General features: G+C 39.8%; 1 protein-coding gene across 1 annotated transcript in view; it reads right to left on the bottom strand.

Annotated features, from left to right (window-relative positions):
* Positions 1-19,860, bottom strand: part of ELOVL2 (ELOVL fatty acid elongase 2) — an 89,551-nt gene that overhangs the window by 8,380 nt on the left and 61,311 nt on the right. The window contains exons 4-7 of the mRNA XM_060774809.2: positions 10,797-10,874; positions 4,597-4,768; positions 3,198-3,322; positions 409-543 (exon numbers count right to left, since the gene is read on the bottom strand). Of these exons, the coding sequence (XP_060630792.1) occupies positions 409-543; positions 3,198-3,322; positions 4,597-4,768; positions 10,797-10,874 (510 nt within the window). The remainder of the gene's footprint in view (positions 1-408; positions 544-3,197; positions 3,323-4,596; positions 4,769-10,796; positions 10,875-19,860) is intronic.

The raw sequence follows: 19,860 nt of genomic DNA, 5'->3' as shown, positions 1-19,860 counted from the left end.
GTTTTGTCCAGGGGTGGTGCTCATCTGTATTTCTAAGCTGAAGAGTTGGCATTGTCTGTAGATGCCTTCTAGGTCATGTGGCTGTCCTGACTGCATGGAATGCCATTACTTTCCCATTGAAGCGGTACCTATTGATCTACTCACTTTTACATGTTTTCGAACTGCTAGGGTGGCAGAAGCTGGGGTTATCAATGGGAGCTCACCCTGTCCTGCAGATTTGAACTGCCAACCTTCCAGTTAGCAAGTTCTGCAGCTTAGTGGTTTAACCCTCTGTGCCACTGCGGCCCCTTAAAAGATGGAATAGTGTGTTTCAAAACGAACCATTCACTAGCAGTGGTGTTAAAGGGCAGCATAAAACGTATTTATGACAACAGTAACAATACATATGATCGTTCTTGCTCAACTTACCTTAACATAAAAGTTAACAAATAGAATGACCAGTGTGGTCATGTATGAGGACTGGAACATGAGGCAACCAAATGGAAAGCCACATGGTTTCACAGCTGCACTAAGTGTGTGGGTAATAGTGAGCACAAACTGAATCTGTGGAAGAAAGAAACACCATTTCAGAGATTAAGTCTTGCCCAGAATTAATATTAACCTTCTTACCCATAATGTGCCTCAGTCACCATGACACATAATGTGAAAACTATAGTCCAAAACATGTAGAAAAACCAAAGGCCCTCGAGACATATATTGAATGTTTTAGAAGTAAAAGTCACAACTCCGTACCATTACTTCACTGTATTGTCGAAGGCTTTCATGGCTGGAATCACTGGGTTGTTATAGGTTTTTTGGGCTGTATGGCCATGTTCTAGAAGCATTCTCTCTTGACATTTCACCTGCATCTATGGCAGGAATCCTCAGATCACTGCTTTACTTCACAACCTCTGAGGATGCCTGCCATAGATGCAGGTGAAATGTCACGAGAGAATGCTTCTAGAACAATGTTTCTCAACCTTCCTAATGCCACAGCCCCTTAATACAATTCCTCATGTTGTGGTGACCCCACAATCATACAATTATTTTCGTTGTACTTTACAACTGTAATTTTGCTACTGTTATGCATCGTAATATACATATCTGATATGCAGGATGTATTTTCATTCACTGGACCAAATTGGGCACAAATACCCGATACGCTCAAATTTGAATACTGGTGGGATTGGGGGGGGGGGTAATTTTATCATTTGGGAGTTGTAGTTCCTTGGATTTATAGTTCACCTACAATCAGAGAGCACTCTGAACTCCACCAATGATGGAATTGAACCAAACTTGGCATGCAGAACTCCCCTGACCAACAGAAAATACTGAAAGATTTTGGTGGGCATTGATCTTGAGTTTTGGAGTTGTAGTTCACCTACATTCAGAGAGCACTTTAGATGTTGGATCTGGACCAAACTTGGCACGAATCCTTAATATGCCCAAATATGAACATGGGTGGAATTTGGGGAAAATAGACCTTGACATTTGGGAGTTGTAGTTGCTGGGATTTATCGTTCACCTACAATCAAAGAACATTCTGAACCCCACCAATGACAGAATTGGGCCAAAGTTCCCACACAGAACCCCCATGACCAACAGAAAATACTGTGTTTTCTGATGGTCTTTGGTGACCCCTCTGAAACACTCTCATGACACCCCTCCTCCCAGGGGTCCCGACCACCAGGTTGAGAAACGCTGTCCTAGAACATGGCCATACAGCCCAAAAAACTTACAAAAACCCATTGCTTCACTGTGGAGTAGTCATAACTGTTGACCTTCTGATGGCCATACTGGAATGAAAAAGATACTCCAGAGCCTGATGTTTATTTATTATCTAATGGCAGTATAATATCTGCATACTTGTTTGGAAACTGGAAATTGTGAAGACTCCTTGAACCTCATCCTTGGAAGAAATGCACCATATAAATCAATCAAACAGATGGATACATACATAATAAAATTGTTCATCATTTTACTTTATGCAAAATGGCACATGGAAAGGAGCCACAGCCACCCCCATCTCCCTGACAGGTGTTTAGTATGTTGGAATAGCAGATCAAATCTCCACATACTGCCTCATAGCAGTTGTTTGGAAAGCAATTGTATATATATAGATTTTGGATAGTTTCATCTACCCCAATAATATAGACACTAATTTGTGGCAGCAATCTTTGATTTCAGTTAGGGATATTTTGCCAATCTGCCTGGAAATGCCAGGGATTTAGCCGGTAAGCAAAGCAGGTGCTATGTTACTTAAATTAGCATAACATTCTCAAACAAGCAGTGAGTCACTCTACTTCTTCACTTATCATTTCCACTTTCTTTTCTTAAAGTGACAATCTGTAATAGTGCAACTATGTATTGAGATGGGATATTCTCCCAAGCCCACACCACTCCTAGGACAATGTATTTTTTAAATTTTGTACTACATCTCATAAGAATCCATTAGCCCAACCCTGCTCTAGAAGAAGACCCAAGATTAAAAAAGCATAAAACATGTGAAAAGTTGTGAAAGAAGAGAGATGTTAAATAATTTTCATTTCAATGTATTTCCCATTCAAGGCTCAAGCTTGGCTCACTGCTTAGGATGCTGAAGGATGCAAGAGTAGTCTGTTTTGTTAGTCTCACACAGCAAAACAATAAATCAGTGGTTCTCAACTTGGGGTCCCCAGATGTTTTTGGCCTACAACTCCCAGAAATCCTAGCCAGTTCACCAGCTGTTAGGATTTCTGGGAGTTGGAGGCCAAAAACATCTGGGGACCCCAGGTTGAGAACCACTGCAATAAATAGTCTTGCTGTGTCTTTAAAGCCTAACATGATTTATTTGGCCTAAGCTATCCATTCTTGGGCCTACCTGCTTCCATGATGAATTTGGGCAAGAGTGCATGAAATCCTATGCCAAATAAAAGTCTTCACCTGTTACTCTTGTAGGATTTAACTTGAATAGCCATGGTGCCTTCCTTTGGAGCCCTGGGATGTATAGTTTGGTGAGGTACTTAGAATTCTGTCAGAGCACTCTAGTGCTCTAGTTCAAAGGAATGGCCCAGAGAATGCTACAAACACTTTAGGATGGAGTCAAAACAGTTAAAGTGACATCGAAATGCTACGATTCTGCAGTGAAGAATCCTCCTCTGTGGATTTTTTAAAAAATCACTTAAGATATTCATTGTGTTAACTGTGGTTAGTAAAAAGGAACACGAATGTAAGTATACCAGTTGTGCCTGAGTAAGATACTTCTTCCACCAAAGATACTTCCTCATGGATGGAATGACGGACAGTCCGTAGTAGGAATACATGAGGACATGGATAAAACTATTCAAGGTAGGTCCAAAGAAACCTGTGAAGATTGAATTACATAATATAGCACATGTATATGACAAGCAATTTCATGTCTATTATCTTATTTAAAATCAGAGGCAGTAGCATTTCTCTTAAAAGTCAAAAGCATGAGACTTTGTAACATAAATGGACAAACTGTGGCTCATCAAATGTAGTTGAGCTGTAACTCCCAACATCCTTCACTATTCTACATGTTGGCTAGGACTGATGGGGACTTACCCCTGCTTTTCTTCCTACTTACCCCTGCTTTTCCAAACCCTGTATCCTCCAGATGATCTAGAGCAGTGGTTCTCAATCTTTCTAATGCCACGACCCCTTAATACAGTTCCTCATGTTGTGGTGACCCCTGATCATACAATTATTTTCACTGATACTTTAGTAGTTTTGCTACTGTTATGAATCGTAATGTAAATATCTGATATGCAGGATGTATTTTCATTCACTGAACCAAATTGGGCACACATACCTCATTTGTCCAAATTTGAGTACTAATGGGGTTTTTTTTGGGGGGGGGGTTGATTTTGTTACTTGGGTGTTGCATTTGCTGGGATTTATAGTTCATGTACAATCAAAGAGCATTCTGAACCCCACCAACAATGGACTTGAACCAGGCTTGGTACACAGAACTCTCCTGAGCAACAGGAAATACTGGAAGGGTTTGGTGGGCATTGACCTTGAGTTTGAGAGTTGTAGTTCATCTACATCCAGAAAGCACTGTGTATTCAAACAATGATGGATTGAACAAAACTTGGCATAGATATTCAATATACCCAAATGTGAACACTGGTGGAATTTGGGGAAAATACTGTGTTTTCTGATGGTCTTTGGCAACCCCTCTGATACCCCCCATCGTGACCCCCAGATTGAGAAACGCTGATCTAGACTATAACTCTTATCACTCCAGCTAGTGTGAAATACTTTCAGCCTTTAAGACAACAACAATTATAGGAACTGTGCAACTATCACTATGCAAAGCTAACAATAAAGATGCTAGGTTGCAAGAGAGATTTGAATCATGTCTCTCCAGATTTGCATCAATGAGCTCTAAGCTGTTCCATACACTTTTACCCATCAAGTTAGAGTAATATCAAAGTGAACCATTGGATGGTTTCCTGCCTATTTTACCCGTGTTTTCGTTAATGTTTTTACTAAATATGTGGAGCATCCTTTCCTGTTTGACTTCACAGTGGTGTAATCTGCAGTCAGATCTATCTTGGAGAACCTTAGCAATGTTGTTTTGATCTTATTAACTTCACACCTGCACATACTCACTTTGTCCGCAAGGTATCCAGTTCATAACACACCACCAAATGTTAAACATAGTGGCATGATGATAAACATGAAGGAAAGTAATTTGGCTGTTTTTCTTCCGCAACACAAAGAACATGGTGTCAGCAAATTCAATGACTTTGGAAAAGTAATACCACCACAACACCTTGGCCACCTGCAAGAACAAGACAGTCACATTAATATTTCTTCTTGAAGTAACGTGTGCTTATCCTGAAAGAATCTGTTAGTCAGCAAAAACTCACATTTTCAATTAAAATAAACAAGATTAACATAGGTTGCAGTTCTATATGGTGTATAATTCTATAAAGCATAGAGCCAGCATGATGTAGTGGTTTGAACATTGAACTATAACTCTGGAGACAAGGGTTTGATTCCCCATTGAGCTATCAAAACCCACTGGGTGACTTTGCACATGTCACACACTCTCAACCCCAGAAAACTCTATAATAGGGTCACCATAAGTCTGAAATAATTTGAAGGCCAATATGCACACTTACATTCTTCTCTTGTGTCACAGGGCTGACTGCCATAGAGGTATACAATGACCTTTAGTCTAAGTTCCTAGAATTAGTCCTGTATCCTGATGCTAAACACACGTCCTTGGATTTCAGTGGGATGTGATGCTGACTTAATGTTGATAATGTCCCCATTTTGCAAAGTAAGCCTACTGAATACACAATGCAAAGTTTCCAAGCAGCTGTTTACAAGTGGTCTTTCCTCTGCATCCAGCAGCACTTGTGCCTCACTCTTTGCTGTCATGATCTAGCAAAATGACATACATCACACTGGGCAGAGTATCAATCTGTAATAATCACTGAAGGATTGAGCAAAATGAAGACATTATGGCATACAATTACAGATGGCTTTGGACAATTATGCACATTAGCCAAAATGCACACTTCTGCGTTTTCCCATCATAACATCTGTCAAGCCTCAGGAGAACCTCTCACTGCTGTCTCTTACTGGTGGGGCAGAGAGGGCGAAGGGGGGTAATGGAGATCATGGGGAGGCAGATGGTCCCAGCTGAGCTGCTGGGAAGAAATGAAAGTGTACTCTCCAATGGAATGCACTTCCCCTTTCCTTTCTCCCAGGAGCTCAGAACAGCTGGATCTTTGTGTCCTCAATTGCCCCCCTCATCTTTCCCCTCTCCACCAGTAGGCGAGTCCATCATGGACTTGACAGCTGCCAGAGGATGGGAGGTTTTTGGATGGGTTGCAAGAGTACAAGAATATCCCTCCTCTACCTCCCTCCAAAAAGGGACTCACCCATGTGCATTTCAGCATATAATTCACTAGCAGAATGGTAAATGTTAACAACAAAATGCTCTCTATTTACCAAAGAAATCAGTGTTTTTTACCAATGACCACTCCCAGGACAGAGAAAGTTGTGTATTGCTTGTGCTGCTCTCACAAATTCTATTGAAATAAGTTGATTTACTTGTTAGAAAAGCATTGTATTATATATTAAAGATGTTATATAGCATAATTTAGTCTTCAGAATATTATGGGTTTACAAAAGGGAGACACATCTGTGCTAAGCTGGGGGCAGGGCCAAACAATGGGACTTGTGGAAAATCATCACAGTTGATTTGTATGTCTCAAGCAGAAATGTGGGAAATAAAATATGTAAGAAAACAAAGACAAGAAGGCAGCAGGCAGTGAGACATATGTATGCAATTGCATGTATGTGTATGGCACTTATTGTACTACTTCACAGCTAAGGACAAGGCTATTTTTTCGTGTAGGAGCAACTTGAGAAACTGCAAGTCGCTTCCGGTGTGAGAGGAATGGCCATCGGCAAAGGTATTGCCCAGGGGATGTTTGATGTTTTACCATCCTTGTGGGAGGTGCCTCTGTCATGTCCCCTGCATAGGGAGCTGGAGAGGGAGCTCAACCCACTCTCCCCAGATTCAAACTGCTGACTTGTCAATCAGCAGTCCTGCTGGCACAAGGGTTAACCCATTGTGCCAGGACCAGGCTATAAATGAATCACAATAGTCTAAATGGAACTTGGAGGTTATAAGACAAACTTCCTCTGAATCAAAACAGAGAAATTTACTGGGTTGTTGTAGGTTTTTCCGAGCTATATGGCCATGTTCTGGAGGCAATTTTTCTCCTGACGTTTCGCCTGCATCTATGGCAAGCATCCTCAGAGGTAGAGAAATTTATATTTTGGAATTTTAATATCTGGGATTCTAGTTGTGTTTCAAAGAGTAACTTTTCCTAGTTCTACTCTGAACACTAGTTGCAAAGGGAATTAATAGGAATCAACGCTTCTTATTATGACAAGTTATGAACCACATCAATATGGAACAAACATGTTTGAAAATCATGTTTATAGGCCAGAGAAACTCACATCTTTGTGAAGTTAAAAACAAAAAGTGTGAAGCAGAGAAAAGCTCCAATGCAAAGAAGCGCAAGCCGACAATACTGGAAAGTTTATATATTTTTTCTATTAAGTTGGAATAAGGGTGGATCTGCAGTATTCCAGATGTTTGGACTAGAGCTCTCTCGGCCTTGGCATTAGCTCTGCTGGCTGGAGCTTCTATGGACTGAATTCCAAAACTTTGGAAGGGCCAAGCATTCCACAACCTTGAGTGCAGTGATGGAAATTAAACCAGCAGATTATGGAAAAAAAAAACAAGCAAACAACACAAAGGAAATATATTTGAAAGTTTGTGAACACCAAGCAGGGCTTGTTATCTTGATTAAAAAAATAATCAAACAATGCAGGATGTATTATGCAAAACAAAACAACCACCCCCCCCCCCCCAAAAAAAAAACCCTGCCCTTGAGCTGCCTAGAACTTTTTGCTGCTGCTGGAAATTTCATCTGAATTAGCATCACATTTATTATTTCAAAAGAACTCCATGCAGAAACAATATGTAGCAAATTATATGATGATTGATTTTATATGGAAAAGAAGGGCTTACATATAATGGTCAGAGAAAGGTATGGATTCGAAATTGGGGAAAACTGGTTGGTTATGTGAATAAGATGGAGGGGAAGATGGAACTAAAAGATACAATAGAAATTATCCTCCACATGAAAGGCAATAGATAGCAAAATAAATAAAAAAGAAAATGGGTTTCCTTAGAACTAAGAAGACCAGTATCCACTAATTGCAGTGATGCAAAAGTATTTAAACACATACACGTTCAATGAATACATTCAAACACAAATGAGGCCGGTAAAACATAAGATTGTTACATTCACATTCATAGAATCATAGAGTTGGAAGAGACCTCATGGACCATCTAGTCCAAGCCCTGCCAAGAAGCAGGACAATCGCATTCAAAGCACCCCTGACAGATGGCCATCCAACCTCTGTTTAAAAGCCTCCATAAAAGGAGCCTCCACCACACTTTGGGGCAGAGAGTTCCACTGCTGAACATTGAAAAGAAATAACTGGTTCTTTTCTCAAAAAGTTGAATAGACCTCTCTTCATGTGTATAGTAATAGTTCTTGTGTCTCTGCTACAGATGAGTAGACTCCAAATCCTTGCACAGTAAATGTTCTGGTTTCTTTACTAAAAACGAGTAGATTCCATAATTCACTCACAAAAAGCTCAACACTAGCATACTCTGCAAGGTGTCTTACTTGTAACAGAATAAAACGCCTTGCAGGGTATCCTTGCTAGGAAATAGAACTTGCTGATCCACTTTTCAGAAAAGAGCACTGCTAATAGACCACAGGTCTCACATGTTGAGCTTTCTGATAAACCCAACCACCTGATGAAGGCTCTTGGGAGTCGAAACCAGTTGTGAGTGAATGTTGGAGTCCGCTCATTTTGAGTAAAGAAACATGAACACTTACTGTACAAGGATTTGGAGTCTACTCATCTGTAGTAAATAGGACTATAGTATACTATACACATGAAGAGGGGTCTACAGTTCCAGTACCACCCACAATAAGTGAAAATCTGTGAAGTAGGGTCACCATATTAATTTTAATATTTATAAATTATTTTATATATTTTCCTTACCTGCCTCCCAGCCCATCCCAAGGGCGCCTGCCTGGCCTGCACAGAGTCTCCGGAGCCACACAGGCAGCAATAGGCCACGGAGGGAGGGAGGGAGGGAGGCCTTCCCCACTGTGCCTCAGGCCGCTGCACTTCCGGGGTCTATTTTTTATTAATATATATATTTTTAAAATCCCATGAAACAGTGAGTCTGCTAAAAGTGAACTGCAAAGTAGCGAGGGAACACTATATTCATCTTTTTGAGAAAAGCTATTTCTTTTCAATGTGAATGTAACAATCTCTTGTTTTACCAGCCTCATTTGTGTTTGTATGTATGCCTTGAACTTTTATGTGTTTAAATACTTTTGCATGACTGCAATTAGTGGATACTAGTCTTTCTAGTAAAATAAATAGCCACCCTTTTCCCAAGGGAGCATAGTCGAAGGGAGGATTTAAGAATGGGAGATTACTATAGAAGATATCATGGATTATTGCCAATTAATGAGACACTGAATTCTAAATGGGATATTGTGTTTATTTTTTATTTCTTCTTCTTTGGAAAAGAATAAATTAAAAGGTTTTTTTCTCTCAGAAGAAAGGAAATAATGCACAAGTATGAAGCACATGAAGTAAAGACGAGGCATTTCATTAAGCGTTAATATCACCCATTTGAACCTCCAAGCAAAGACACCACACACCTCTTGTGGTCAACTTTCTTTCTTTACTGCTTCTATGTGTGTTGCCACATGAGCAGTGGTAGGGAAAGAGTGAATGTGAAATTAACCAATGCATTTTAAAGGGGTTTTGTGCCATTTTTAAAAAGATTAATATGGTAATATCAAGACAAAATCTTTCCATCCACCCATAGGACAACCACCCCTCCCCCCCCCCCCCAATCCAACACATTAATGCACATTTTCCTGGTCATAACTACTCCCTGATCTCAGCTTTCCCTACCAAAACATGCAGTGAGGAGGAGAGGAGAAACACAATGACATCCTTCAAGTCAGGACTGTTGGAGGAAAGGATCTGCATCTGGACAGAACTTTGAAAATCTCTGCTGACTTGAGATACTTAAATAGTAAGGTGTGGTGTTGCTGTTGTTATATCCCTTCAAGTTAATTTCACCTTATGCCAATCCTAACAGGTTTCTTTGCAGGAGGTTTGCCATTTCTTGATTGAGGATGAGAGACTGTGGCTAGGTCAAGATCATTTAGCCCAGTGGTTCTTAACCTGTGGGTCTCCAGATGTTTTGGCCTTCAACTCCCAGAAATCCTAACAGCTGGTAAACTGGCTGGAATTTCTGGGAGTTGTAGGCCAAAACACCTGGGGACCCATAGGTTGAGAGCCACTGATGGGTTTCTAAGATGTAAACCCTGGTCTCAGAGTCCTAGTTAAACAGTCAAACTACTATGTCATTAAGGAAAGGACATGAGATGAGAAACAGAATAACTAAGGAAAGGACATGAAGCCAAACAGCTTGCATGTCCAACCAAATCACAGGGCAGAGGAGAGTATAGTGAATCAGAACCTGAAATGAAATCAAACAATATGCATAAGGTTTTCTACCACATGGTAAATGGTGATTCATACGATAAACATACCTCCACTTTCAAAACAAAGCTATTTGCGTTTTTGGGTTTTTTTGTTTCACATTGAAAGTGTGTCTATGTATGCATGCAGCCATGAATGCTACAAAAGTTCCAGCTTTCGAAATAGCTCTTTTCACTACATATAAGAAAGGGGGAAATGCATATATTAGGAATGGAGAAACACATGTTTCCTATTGATGCCTTTGAGCTGCAACTTCCACTATCATTCACCATTGGCTGCACTTGCTACGGTTTTGAGAAAAAACAAATCCACAGAACAATTCATAGCTTGAGAGTTCAGTCCCATAAAACTTGGAAGGTCACTTGTTTCCCATCTCATTTACATGCCAACTCAGAAATAAGCCCCACCGCATTCAGGAGAATTGCTCCCAAATAAGTGTAAGAGCCAACATGTTGGTGTGGTTTGAAAGTTGGATTACAACTCTGGAAATCAGATCCTGAGTCCCTGCTTGGCCATGGAAACCCACTGGGTGACCTTAGGTGAGTCACCAGAAAACAATAGGATTGTCTTGGGGTAGCTTTAAGTCAGAAACATGCACCCAAGTGTGATTAAAACTGCAACAGCACTGCATCATCTTTAAGTTCTTGAGTTGCTCCTTTGCATCTTACCCGAATGTCGGCTTCTCCCGCACTGTCCAGGTTCTGACACTGTAAATTATAACCTCCTTCCCAAGTGGCAAGAATTAGCTGGAAGACAAAACATATTGTGTTACTTTGAATAGAAACTCCCTGTACAATATTTAATTACTGGCTGTCTCTGGGGTTTTGAAGGAAAATTGGATGATGCTCAACTACTCACATAGCAATAAAACTGAATTCCCATTTTCATAATGCACATTTCCCTCAAAACTTTACTGATTTCACAACATCATCATCAGAAACAGCTGGGTCCCCTGGCCATCTATACTTTTTTTTTACATTCTTATGTAAGTGATCAGGCCCATTACAAGCCAGGCTTCCAAACATTGCAACATATTTTAAGTCAAACTATAAAGCAACTATAACTACAAGGTCCCTCATGTAGAATTGAAGGAAAGATATTCCACTCACAGCACAGTTAAACAAGTTTAGATTTCACTTCGGTGATGTGACTCTTAAATTGTTTTGTTCACATTATAAGTGGCTAACCTGAAGTTTTTGGTTTCCATCTGCAAGATGTGTTATTCACCCAATCAACCCAAAATTACCTAATAAATACTTGGTAAAAGAATACTGAAGCATAAAACCACTGATAAGAAAATGCCAATAATCTACAAAAAGTCTTCAGGTTGCAAGACCTCCAACCTCACGAAAAACAAACACACAAACAAACATTCTGATTGGCTGAAATTAATATGTGTGAAATATCTACCATTTGTTCAGCTCAGTGCCAATCCAGTTCATACTAAATAGGCATATGTCCTGCCATTCTTGGTAGATATGTTACCAATTACTGAAACAAATGGCAATGATCTAGAAATATTACAAACAGCAGTCAACTCACTGCCTGCAATGATTTTTCCATGGGTAAACTTGATCCAGAAGAACTATTTAGGACAGGAAGTGTCTCTTAAGTCCAGATTGTTTGAGTGTGTTGATGCAAAAAACATTCCAGTATACAAGAGATGGGTAATCCTCTATAACAACAACAATAATAGGAAAAAAAGGAGCCATTCCTAGTAATTACAGGCCAATCACTTGCCTACCAACAACCGTCAAGCTGCTTATAGGCGTATCAGCTGATGCAATACAAAACCACTTGGAAGTGAAGAACTTGCTGCTTCCTTAACAAAAAGGAAACAAACAAATCAGCAGGGGAAATAAAGACTAACTGCTCATAGATAAGATGATCCTTGAAAATTGCGAAAGAAGGAAAACTAACTTGAATGTAGCTTGGATTGATTAAAAGTAAGCATTCGACTCATTGCCACACAGCTGGATGCTATATTGTCTAGAGATGATCAGAGTCAGTGAAACCATCAAGAGACTGGTCAAGAATGCAATGCTCATTTGGAAAACACAATTACTAGTCAATCGAGAAATAATAGGGGAAGTCAACATCTGAAGGGGAATATTCCAAGGAGATTTCCTGTCCCCTCTACTCTTCATTATTGCAATGATGCTACTCTCTGTAATCCTGAAGAAAACCAGTTAAGGAACCAAACAGCAAGAAATTCCCTGAAAATTTCACACCTTCTATAGACGGATGACCTTAAGCTCTATGGAAAATCAAAAGCAGAAATTGAATCACTGCTGAACACAGTAAGAATCTTCAGCACGAACATTACAATGGATTTTGGACTCAACAAGTGTGCACCTTTGGAGCTTAATAAAAGAAAACTAGAAGCATGCGAAGGCATAAATATGCCAAATGGCATAGAAATAAAGAGCTTACCAGTGAATGAAGATTACAAATATATGGGAATACTGCAAACAGACAATATCAAGGATGCAAAAGTGAAAGGCACAATTAATAATAATAATAATAATAATAATAATACTTTATTTGTACCCCGCTACCATCCCCCCAAGGGACTCGGTGCGGCTTACTTGAGGCCGAGCCCAAATACAACAATACAAGCAATAATAACAACAATACAAGCAATTAAAATAAAAAAAAACATAGACACTAAAGTATGCAACAATTAACAATAAGACAACACACAATTCAAAACAGTGGGAAGGCCAAATGTAAAGTTAAAATTGGAAATGATGCTGGGACATGGGCAAAAAGGTGAAAGTGGTGTTTGTGGAAGGAATTAGGAAGGAATATTTTGGGAAGGTTAGAAAAAACTTGAAATCAAAGATCAGTGGAGGAAATATAATAAAGGCAAGCAATACGTGGGCTGTGTCTGTAGTACGCTACACTGCAGGCACAATTCACTGGACACAAGCCAAATTAGACACCCTGGACAGAAAAAAACAAAAATTATGACCATAAATTGAGCACTGCAACCAAGAAGTGACATAGTCTACCAAGCAAGGTCTGAAGGAGGAAGAGCGCTGCTCAAAGTCCATCAATCGGTAGAGGAAGAGAAAAGAAGCCTGAAATAATATATCCAAGAAAGCCAAGAGCCAGCATTGAAAGAAGTTCATAAGGCTGAGATGCTAAAAACCAAAGAATCAAAAGTAGAGTACAAAACCCAACAGTGTACAACACAAAAAGAGTAGTGGCTAAACAAGCCACTCCATGGGCAGTATTTTAAGAACACTGAAGGGAAGATCAAAAACAAGAAAACATAGGCGTGACTTCAAAGGGGAACTCTAAAAAAGAAAATGGAAGACCTGGTTTTTGTTGCACAGGAACAAGCCTTACAAACAAATGCAACAAAAATAAGAATTGAAAAGTCCTACAATGACTCAAAACGCTGTTTATGCAAAGAGAGTGATGAGATAGTGGAGCACCTTATTTGCGGTTGCAGGAAAATAGCCCAGACTGCTTATATTAAACATCACAACAGGCAAGCAGCAACTGTTTACTGCAACCTTTGCAAGAAGTATGGCCTACCCTGCAGCAAACCTGGTGTGAGCACAAGCTGGAAAAGATCATAGAAAACAAAGAAGCAAAAATATTCTGGGATTTTAGAACCAAACAGATAAACACGTGCCACATAACACACCAAATATAACGGTTGTGGAAAAGAAACATGTTTTCATTATAGATATTGCAGTACCAGGAGACAATAGAGTAGAGGACAAAGAGATGGAAAATATCACAAAATACAAAGACTTACCAATTGAAATTGGTCAACTATGGAAAAAGAGAACAACAGTGGCACCAATAGTGGTTGGTGTTCTTGGAGCCATTCCAAGAAACCTCAAAAAGCACTTGAAAAACCTTAATTTGGACAGAACATCAACCCACATGATGCAGAAGGCAGCACTTCTCAGAACTGCCCACATTCTACAAAAATATCAATTATTCAGTGGTTCTCAACCTGTGGGTCCCCAGATGTTTTGGCCTTCAACTCCCAGAAATCTTAACAACTGGTAAACTGGCTGGGATTTCTGGGAGTTGTAGGCCAAAAACACCTGGGGACCCACAGGTTGAGATCCACTAATATCCTAGGTCCTTGGGAAGAGCCCGATATTCAGAGACGAATCTCAGACACTTGGACCTACTATGCATGTGTGTTGTGTTGTTATGCACATGTAATAAATAATAACATTTTAAAAAATTCTTGCCCTCCTCTCCTCATGGCTCGAGGTAGGTTACAAGGTGTGTTATTCATGTATGGATCTCACTTAATTCAATGCAACGGACTCCCTACTATATTAGCATGAGATATACCTTAAGTCTTAAGATATAGGCAATGTGGAGAAGGATCTGGAGATATGGCCATGAGTGACTGCTAACGGTCACTTCCATTGGCTTTCTAGCTACTATTCCAAAAGTTCAATTGATGAATTCTGGAGGGCAATGGGCATTGCAGACCTAGCTGAGAACAACATTTCACTCTGCTGCTGCTAGTGCTGCATGTAACTGATACTGCCCATTAGTAATTTCTGATGCTGGCTATTTGCCTGAGCAGCTTTTCAGTTGTCCTCTCCTTGAAATCCCAAGACAAATGTCCTTATTCAGGTGTGGCCTCTGTATAGGCAGAAGGGGAAAATTCTAAAGTATATCAGAATCTTTTCTCGTAATGATACAAAGTACTATTCACAATGCATCTCACAGTGCTGCTTCCTTTCCTCTTCATCAGCATCACTGACCTATACGCAACCCTCTAGTGAATTGCAGTAATGCACAATGCATCCTGAAGCACATCTCCAGATGTGCAATGTGTTCTGCTGTGCATTAAGACTCACCGTAAATCGGGATTATTGAACAGCAGTTATGTTGCTGGCTCTAATCATGCAAAGATCCAGGAGACATAGTTACATCCCTCCTGATAATATGAGTCTCACCTTGATATGATTATAAAGCTCAGTTTATGATCACATAAATTTCTAAGGTGATGGAAATGTAGCTATTTCTTAATCAGAAAAGCTTTGCAGCTTCTGTTTCAGGTTTTAAACGGAACTCGGCCATATTAATTGATGTTGCATCTTTGGAAATAAATTATTAATGAGAAGGTAACCATAAAGCACCAATATAAAACAGCATCTGTTCTAAGGGAGATGTTAAGGTGGTGGTGGACAATGCCATGGCAGTAAAGGTTTCCCCTGACATTAAGTCTAGCCATGGCTGACTCTCGACTCTCAGGGTGGTGCTCATCTCCATTTCTCAGCCAAAGAGCCAGTGTTGTCCGTAGACACCTCCAAGGTCATGTGACGAGCATGACTGCAATGATCACCACTATAATGCTACTCTACTAAATTCCAAAAAATGATGAAATTGCCATTATGCTGAGATCTTGTCTCTTTAGTTATGAAATGTGAGATGCGTGCAGTCAAAATAATCCAGAGCATATCTATTTGTGCCCAGATGAATGTGTGAGGAGCAGATGGGAAGAGCAACGTGATGGCTGCATACCAACACATACATTTGCAGGAAACTGAAGGAGGCATAGATGTCTTAGTCATTAGAGCAGCCTACATATCATTTGACATGCTTAGAGGGTAGCGTGAGGTCATGAAGGAAAGCAATGAAGCTGGAAGGGGAGTCTGTCTAGAAAACTAATGGGAGCAACCTTAAAGGGTTGCGCGCGCGCGCACACACACACACACACACAAGGCTGTAGCCGGGGGTTAGGGGTTCAACCTCCCCCACCCCAAAAAAAATTCAAGTTAAAAAACCTGGTTTACTAATGAATTTTAGTTGGTTAACTAAATCCTCATGCTAAGTCTATGAAAGGCAAATATTAAATTGATTTAATTAACTCAATATAAAATATAGAATGAATCAAACTATTTGAATTATTTTGTGTTAAGGAACTATTCTTCATGATTCACTAATTTTTTTTTGCAAACTCCCCCCCCCCCCCATTTTTTTGGCTATAGCACTGTATGTATATACATATACATATACATACCAGCTCTAATAGGAAACCTTCCCTTTTGGTATTTTTTTCTATTTAGTTCAGTGCTAAAATACACTTTCTGTGGTTGCCCAGATTTTTTTTGCACCAGAATGTCTGATGGGAAAATGAGATGGAAAATGAATTCTTGTAAATTATCTACATGTATTCCCTTTTTTAAAAATGGAATGAATTATTTCTATATCACATAATTCTATTTCTGTTTATTTTACTGCTAGAGGCAGTAAAAATGTTGCATGCTTTGAAGTCAGGCAGACCATGTGCAAATAGCTATAGAAAATGTGTTAAACAGAAAAGTGAGATAACACTAGCCTCTTGCAATCCCTTGTAGTCAATACATTATCGATGGGTCCACAAAATTCCCATACCATACATTGCAACAATAGGGAAATGTACATTCCAGATGTTGTACAACTGCAACTCCCATCAGTCCTAATCTGCAAAGATAGTTAAAGAGGATGATGGGCTCTGTGGTCAAGAAACATCTCTGTTCTTCACTCCTGCTCTCAAACTCACTCTGCTGCAGTGTGGATGTCAACATGTTGATTGTATTTGGAGCTGGACTTGCAATAACCTTGCCTATACAGTGCTACATATAGAGCTATATCTACAGTATGCAAGCAGATTTTTGTTCATCTCTGGCATGGTCAGGATCTGACTCAGTGTTTCTCAATCCTTGGTTCTCTAGATCTTTTGGATTTGGTCTCTCAGAATCCTTCCCATTAGCTAGATTGGCTTGGGTTTATGGGAGCTGAAATCCAAACATCTGGAGGACCAAAGGTTGATAATCAGTATTCTAATTATTTCCAAGTCAGAGATTACTCTTTGTGCAACCAAGAACTTTTAGCCTGCCTATGTTGCTCTCTTTTCATTTTAGACTCATCTTGCTATGGTGGCACTTCATCCTTACTTAATCCTCAAAGGTCAACTGACCTGACTCAGTGATTTATCTGGACTCTAAGTACTAGGGTTGTCCCAACAATTAGGCAGGGAGAGGTAGCTGCTCCATGTAGCAGATTATGGGGGTCATCCGAGTGCTGTGAGGTGTTACCAAATTTGATCTTACTGTGTTTTTATTGATATAGATGGGGGAAAGCATGCTTGGGATTTACTGCATAGATTTTTTGCATGTGTCAGAAGCAACTTGTGAAACTGCAAGTTGCTTCTGGTGTGAGAGAATTGGCTGTCTGCAAGGACATTGCCCAGGGAACGGCCAGATGTTTTACCATTCTGTGGGAGGTTTCTCTCATTTCCCTGCATTAGAAGCTGGAGCTGACAGATGGAAGCTCACCTTGCTCCCTGGATTCAAATCTTTTGGTCAGAAGTCCTGCTGGCACAAGGGTTTAAACCATTGCACCATTAGGGTCTCCTGCATAGATACTAATATACTATATATTCGCTGGTTTTGGAGGGGGACATGAGAGAAGGATCATAATACATCTGGGTGTCCCCTGGGCAATCTCTTTGTAGACGGCTGGTTCTCTCACACCAGAAGTGACTGGTTTTGGATAATATATACCTGAATGAATGGAGTGCACCATTTGCTGCTCCAGTCAGACCTTCTCTTACTTTTTACTGTATGGTGCAGATTTACTTTCTCATTTTCACTAAGGTGAGTGATTTCCTAATCTTCAGTCTCAATGCTGATGAGCACATTGTCTGGAGATGCTGGCAACTGGAGGCCAGGATTTGGAACGCATTCATCTAGACATTCAGTCCTGTGTCTGATCCTGCAAATCACTGTGGCATGCTGCCAACTGAACCAAGTTTAACAGAGGGGCAACTTATGACTCCATCAACATGGAAGTAGTACATCCACTTGATTTTGCTAGTGACGGCTTTATCATTTCTGAGGTTCAGCACCAAGAAAGATTCAGTTCAGCTCAGAGTGAGACAAATGATGACAAATGATGGTAAAATCAAGAGTGGATTCCCTATGTCAGATCCATCAGCTGCCTCTAATTATAAGGAAATGACAGCTTAGTTCTGAAACCAACAACAAATAAACACAGGGATGCAGCCTAAAGACTAAATCAAATAATTAGTGCCAATGACAATAAACCCATTGAATCAATGATAACTTGAGACGTATGTAAATGTCATTGGTTCAAGGTTTTAATCTAACTGGCACTAACTTAGATTTGAGCCTAGACATTGTATGCTACTATGTCAATAATAATAATAATAATAATAATAATAATAATAATAATAATACTTTATTTATACACCGCCTCCCCAAGGGGACTCAGGGCATCTTACATGAGGCCAAGCCCAACAATACAGCAATGCAAATAAACAACATACAACGACAATAAAATATAAAAATAAAATACAAGAAACAATATAAATAAGCACATCAAACCATGTAAAATCACAATAATTTAAACACAGAGAATAAATCACAGTGGGCAGGGCCAGTAGCAAGGATTAAAAGTTTAAAACACTGGGTGAGAAGGCAATGTAATATATCTGGACAACCTCATTGACAATAGCATTGAAAGTGACTATAATGGTTCTTCCCAGTATATCTGTTCATACACCATCCTAAGCACTTTTGCAATTGTACTATACATGTTAACTCTACATTCTGGGATCTGGGCTAGGTTTACTATTAGGTCCTGGATAATAAAACACCACAGAATTCAACTCAATAGCAAAACATCCTGTTCTTTCGTCTTAAGGGGGAAATATGTTCCCTCAGATGACCTGATTAACAAGTGTTCATTGTAACAGGAGTCAATGGCCTCTATTTTGCAATCCAAATATAAATGGACTTTGTTCATAATGACAGCTTTGTTATGAGCATCTGTCTCTTGGCTCTGTGAACATGTGTATATGAGTATGAGAAAGAGAAGGTTTCAAATTCACAGCCATTCCTGAAAATTCACTTGGTCAATGCAAACCTCCCCACTCTGCAAGAAAAGAGCATCTAGTACATTTACAAAGTAGACTGCCCACTGAAATCATTCCAAAGTAAAGACAAAACAAAGTGAACAAGACAAGAGCAGCCACTTCAACACAGCACAAGCTGTATGGCAATACGCTAAGTATATAAACTGCAAATAGTGCACCACATCTAATTAGAAACTTTCTGCTCCACGAGAAAGATGTGTTCATTCAGCAAAGGTAGATGTACATAGATGTACACAGTGGATGTGTGCATATATAGCACATCTCATTTCAGCAAGTCTGAGAAATGCATAACCTCCAAATGTCCTAGTTTGACAGGGGCAGTTCTGATTAATCCTCTCTCATCCCGCTTTTTTAATGTCCCAGGTTCTTTCTTTCCCCATTTTCCCCTTTAGCCTCAGCTCACTTTGGTTTCCACAAACCGCATACGAAGCGCAAAAGGAGTTTCACTTTGTTAACCCAGTCAGCATAAGCAAAGGCAAAACATTGTACAGCCTGTTCTAGCTTATGTGTTTCTCCCCATTAATGTGTTTTGCCATCTCAATCACGCTCTAATGTTGCTTGGCTACATGGTCCTAGCATTCAACTGTAAAATGTGGAAAGCTATGCAGATGTCTGGATGCTGTTTCTCTCACTGAGGATCACTAGTTTAACATACGTTAACAGGTACAATTGGAGCTGGCTCAGACAGCAAGAACAAGGAGACAATTCAGGTTTTCCTCAAACACGCTGCTTCTCTGTAGCATGGAATTACAGTCTTTCAATATAAACTTTTCTGGGTTGTTGTAAGTTTTTCAGGTTGT

This window comes from Anolis sagrei, chromosome 4 (genome assembly GCF_037176765.1).
Source record: "Anolis sagrei isolate rAnoSag1 chromosome 4, rAnoSag1.mat, whole genome shotgun sequence".
In the NCBI taxonomy this organism is placed as follows: Eukaryota; Metazoa; Chordata; class Lepidosauria; order Squamata; family Dactyloidae; genus Anolis; species Anolis sagrei.
Note: the sequence above shows the minus strand (reverse complement) of the source record. Positions and strands in the feature narration are given on the sequence as shown.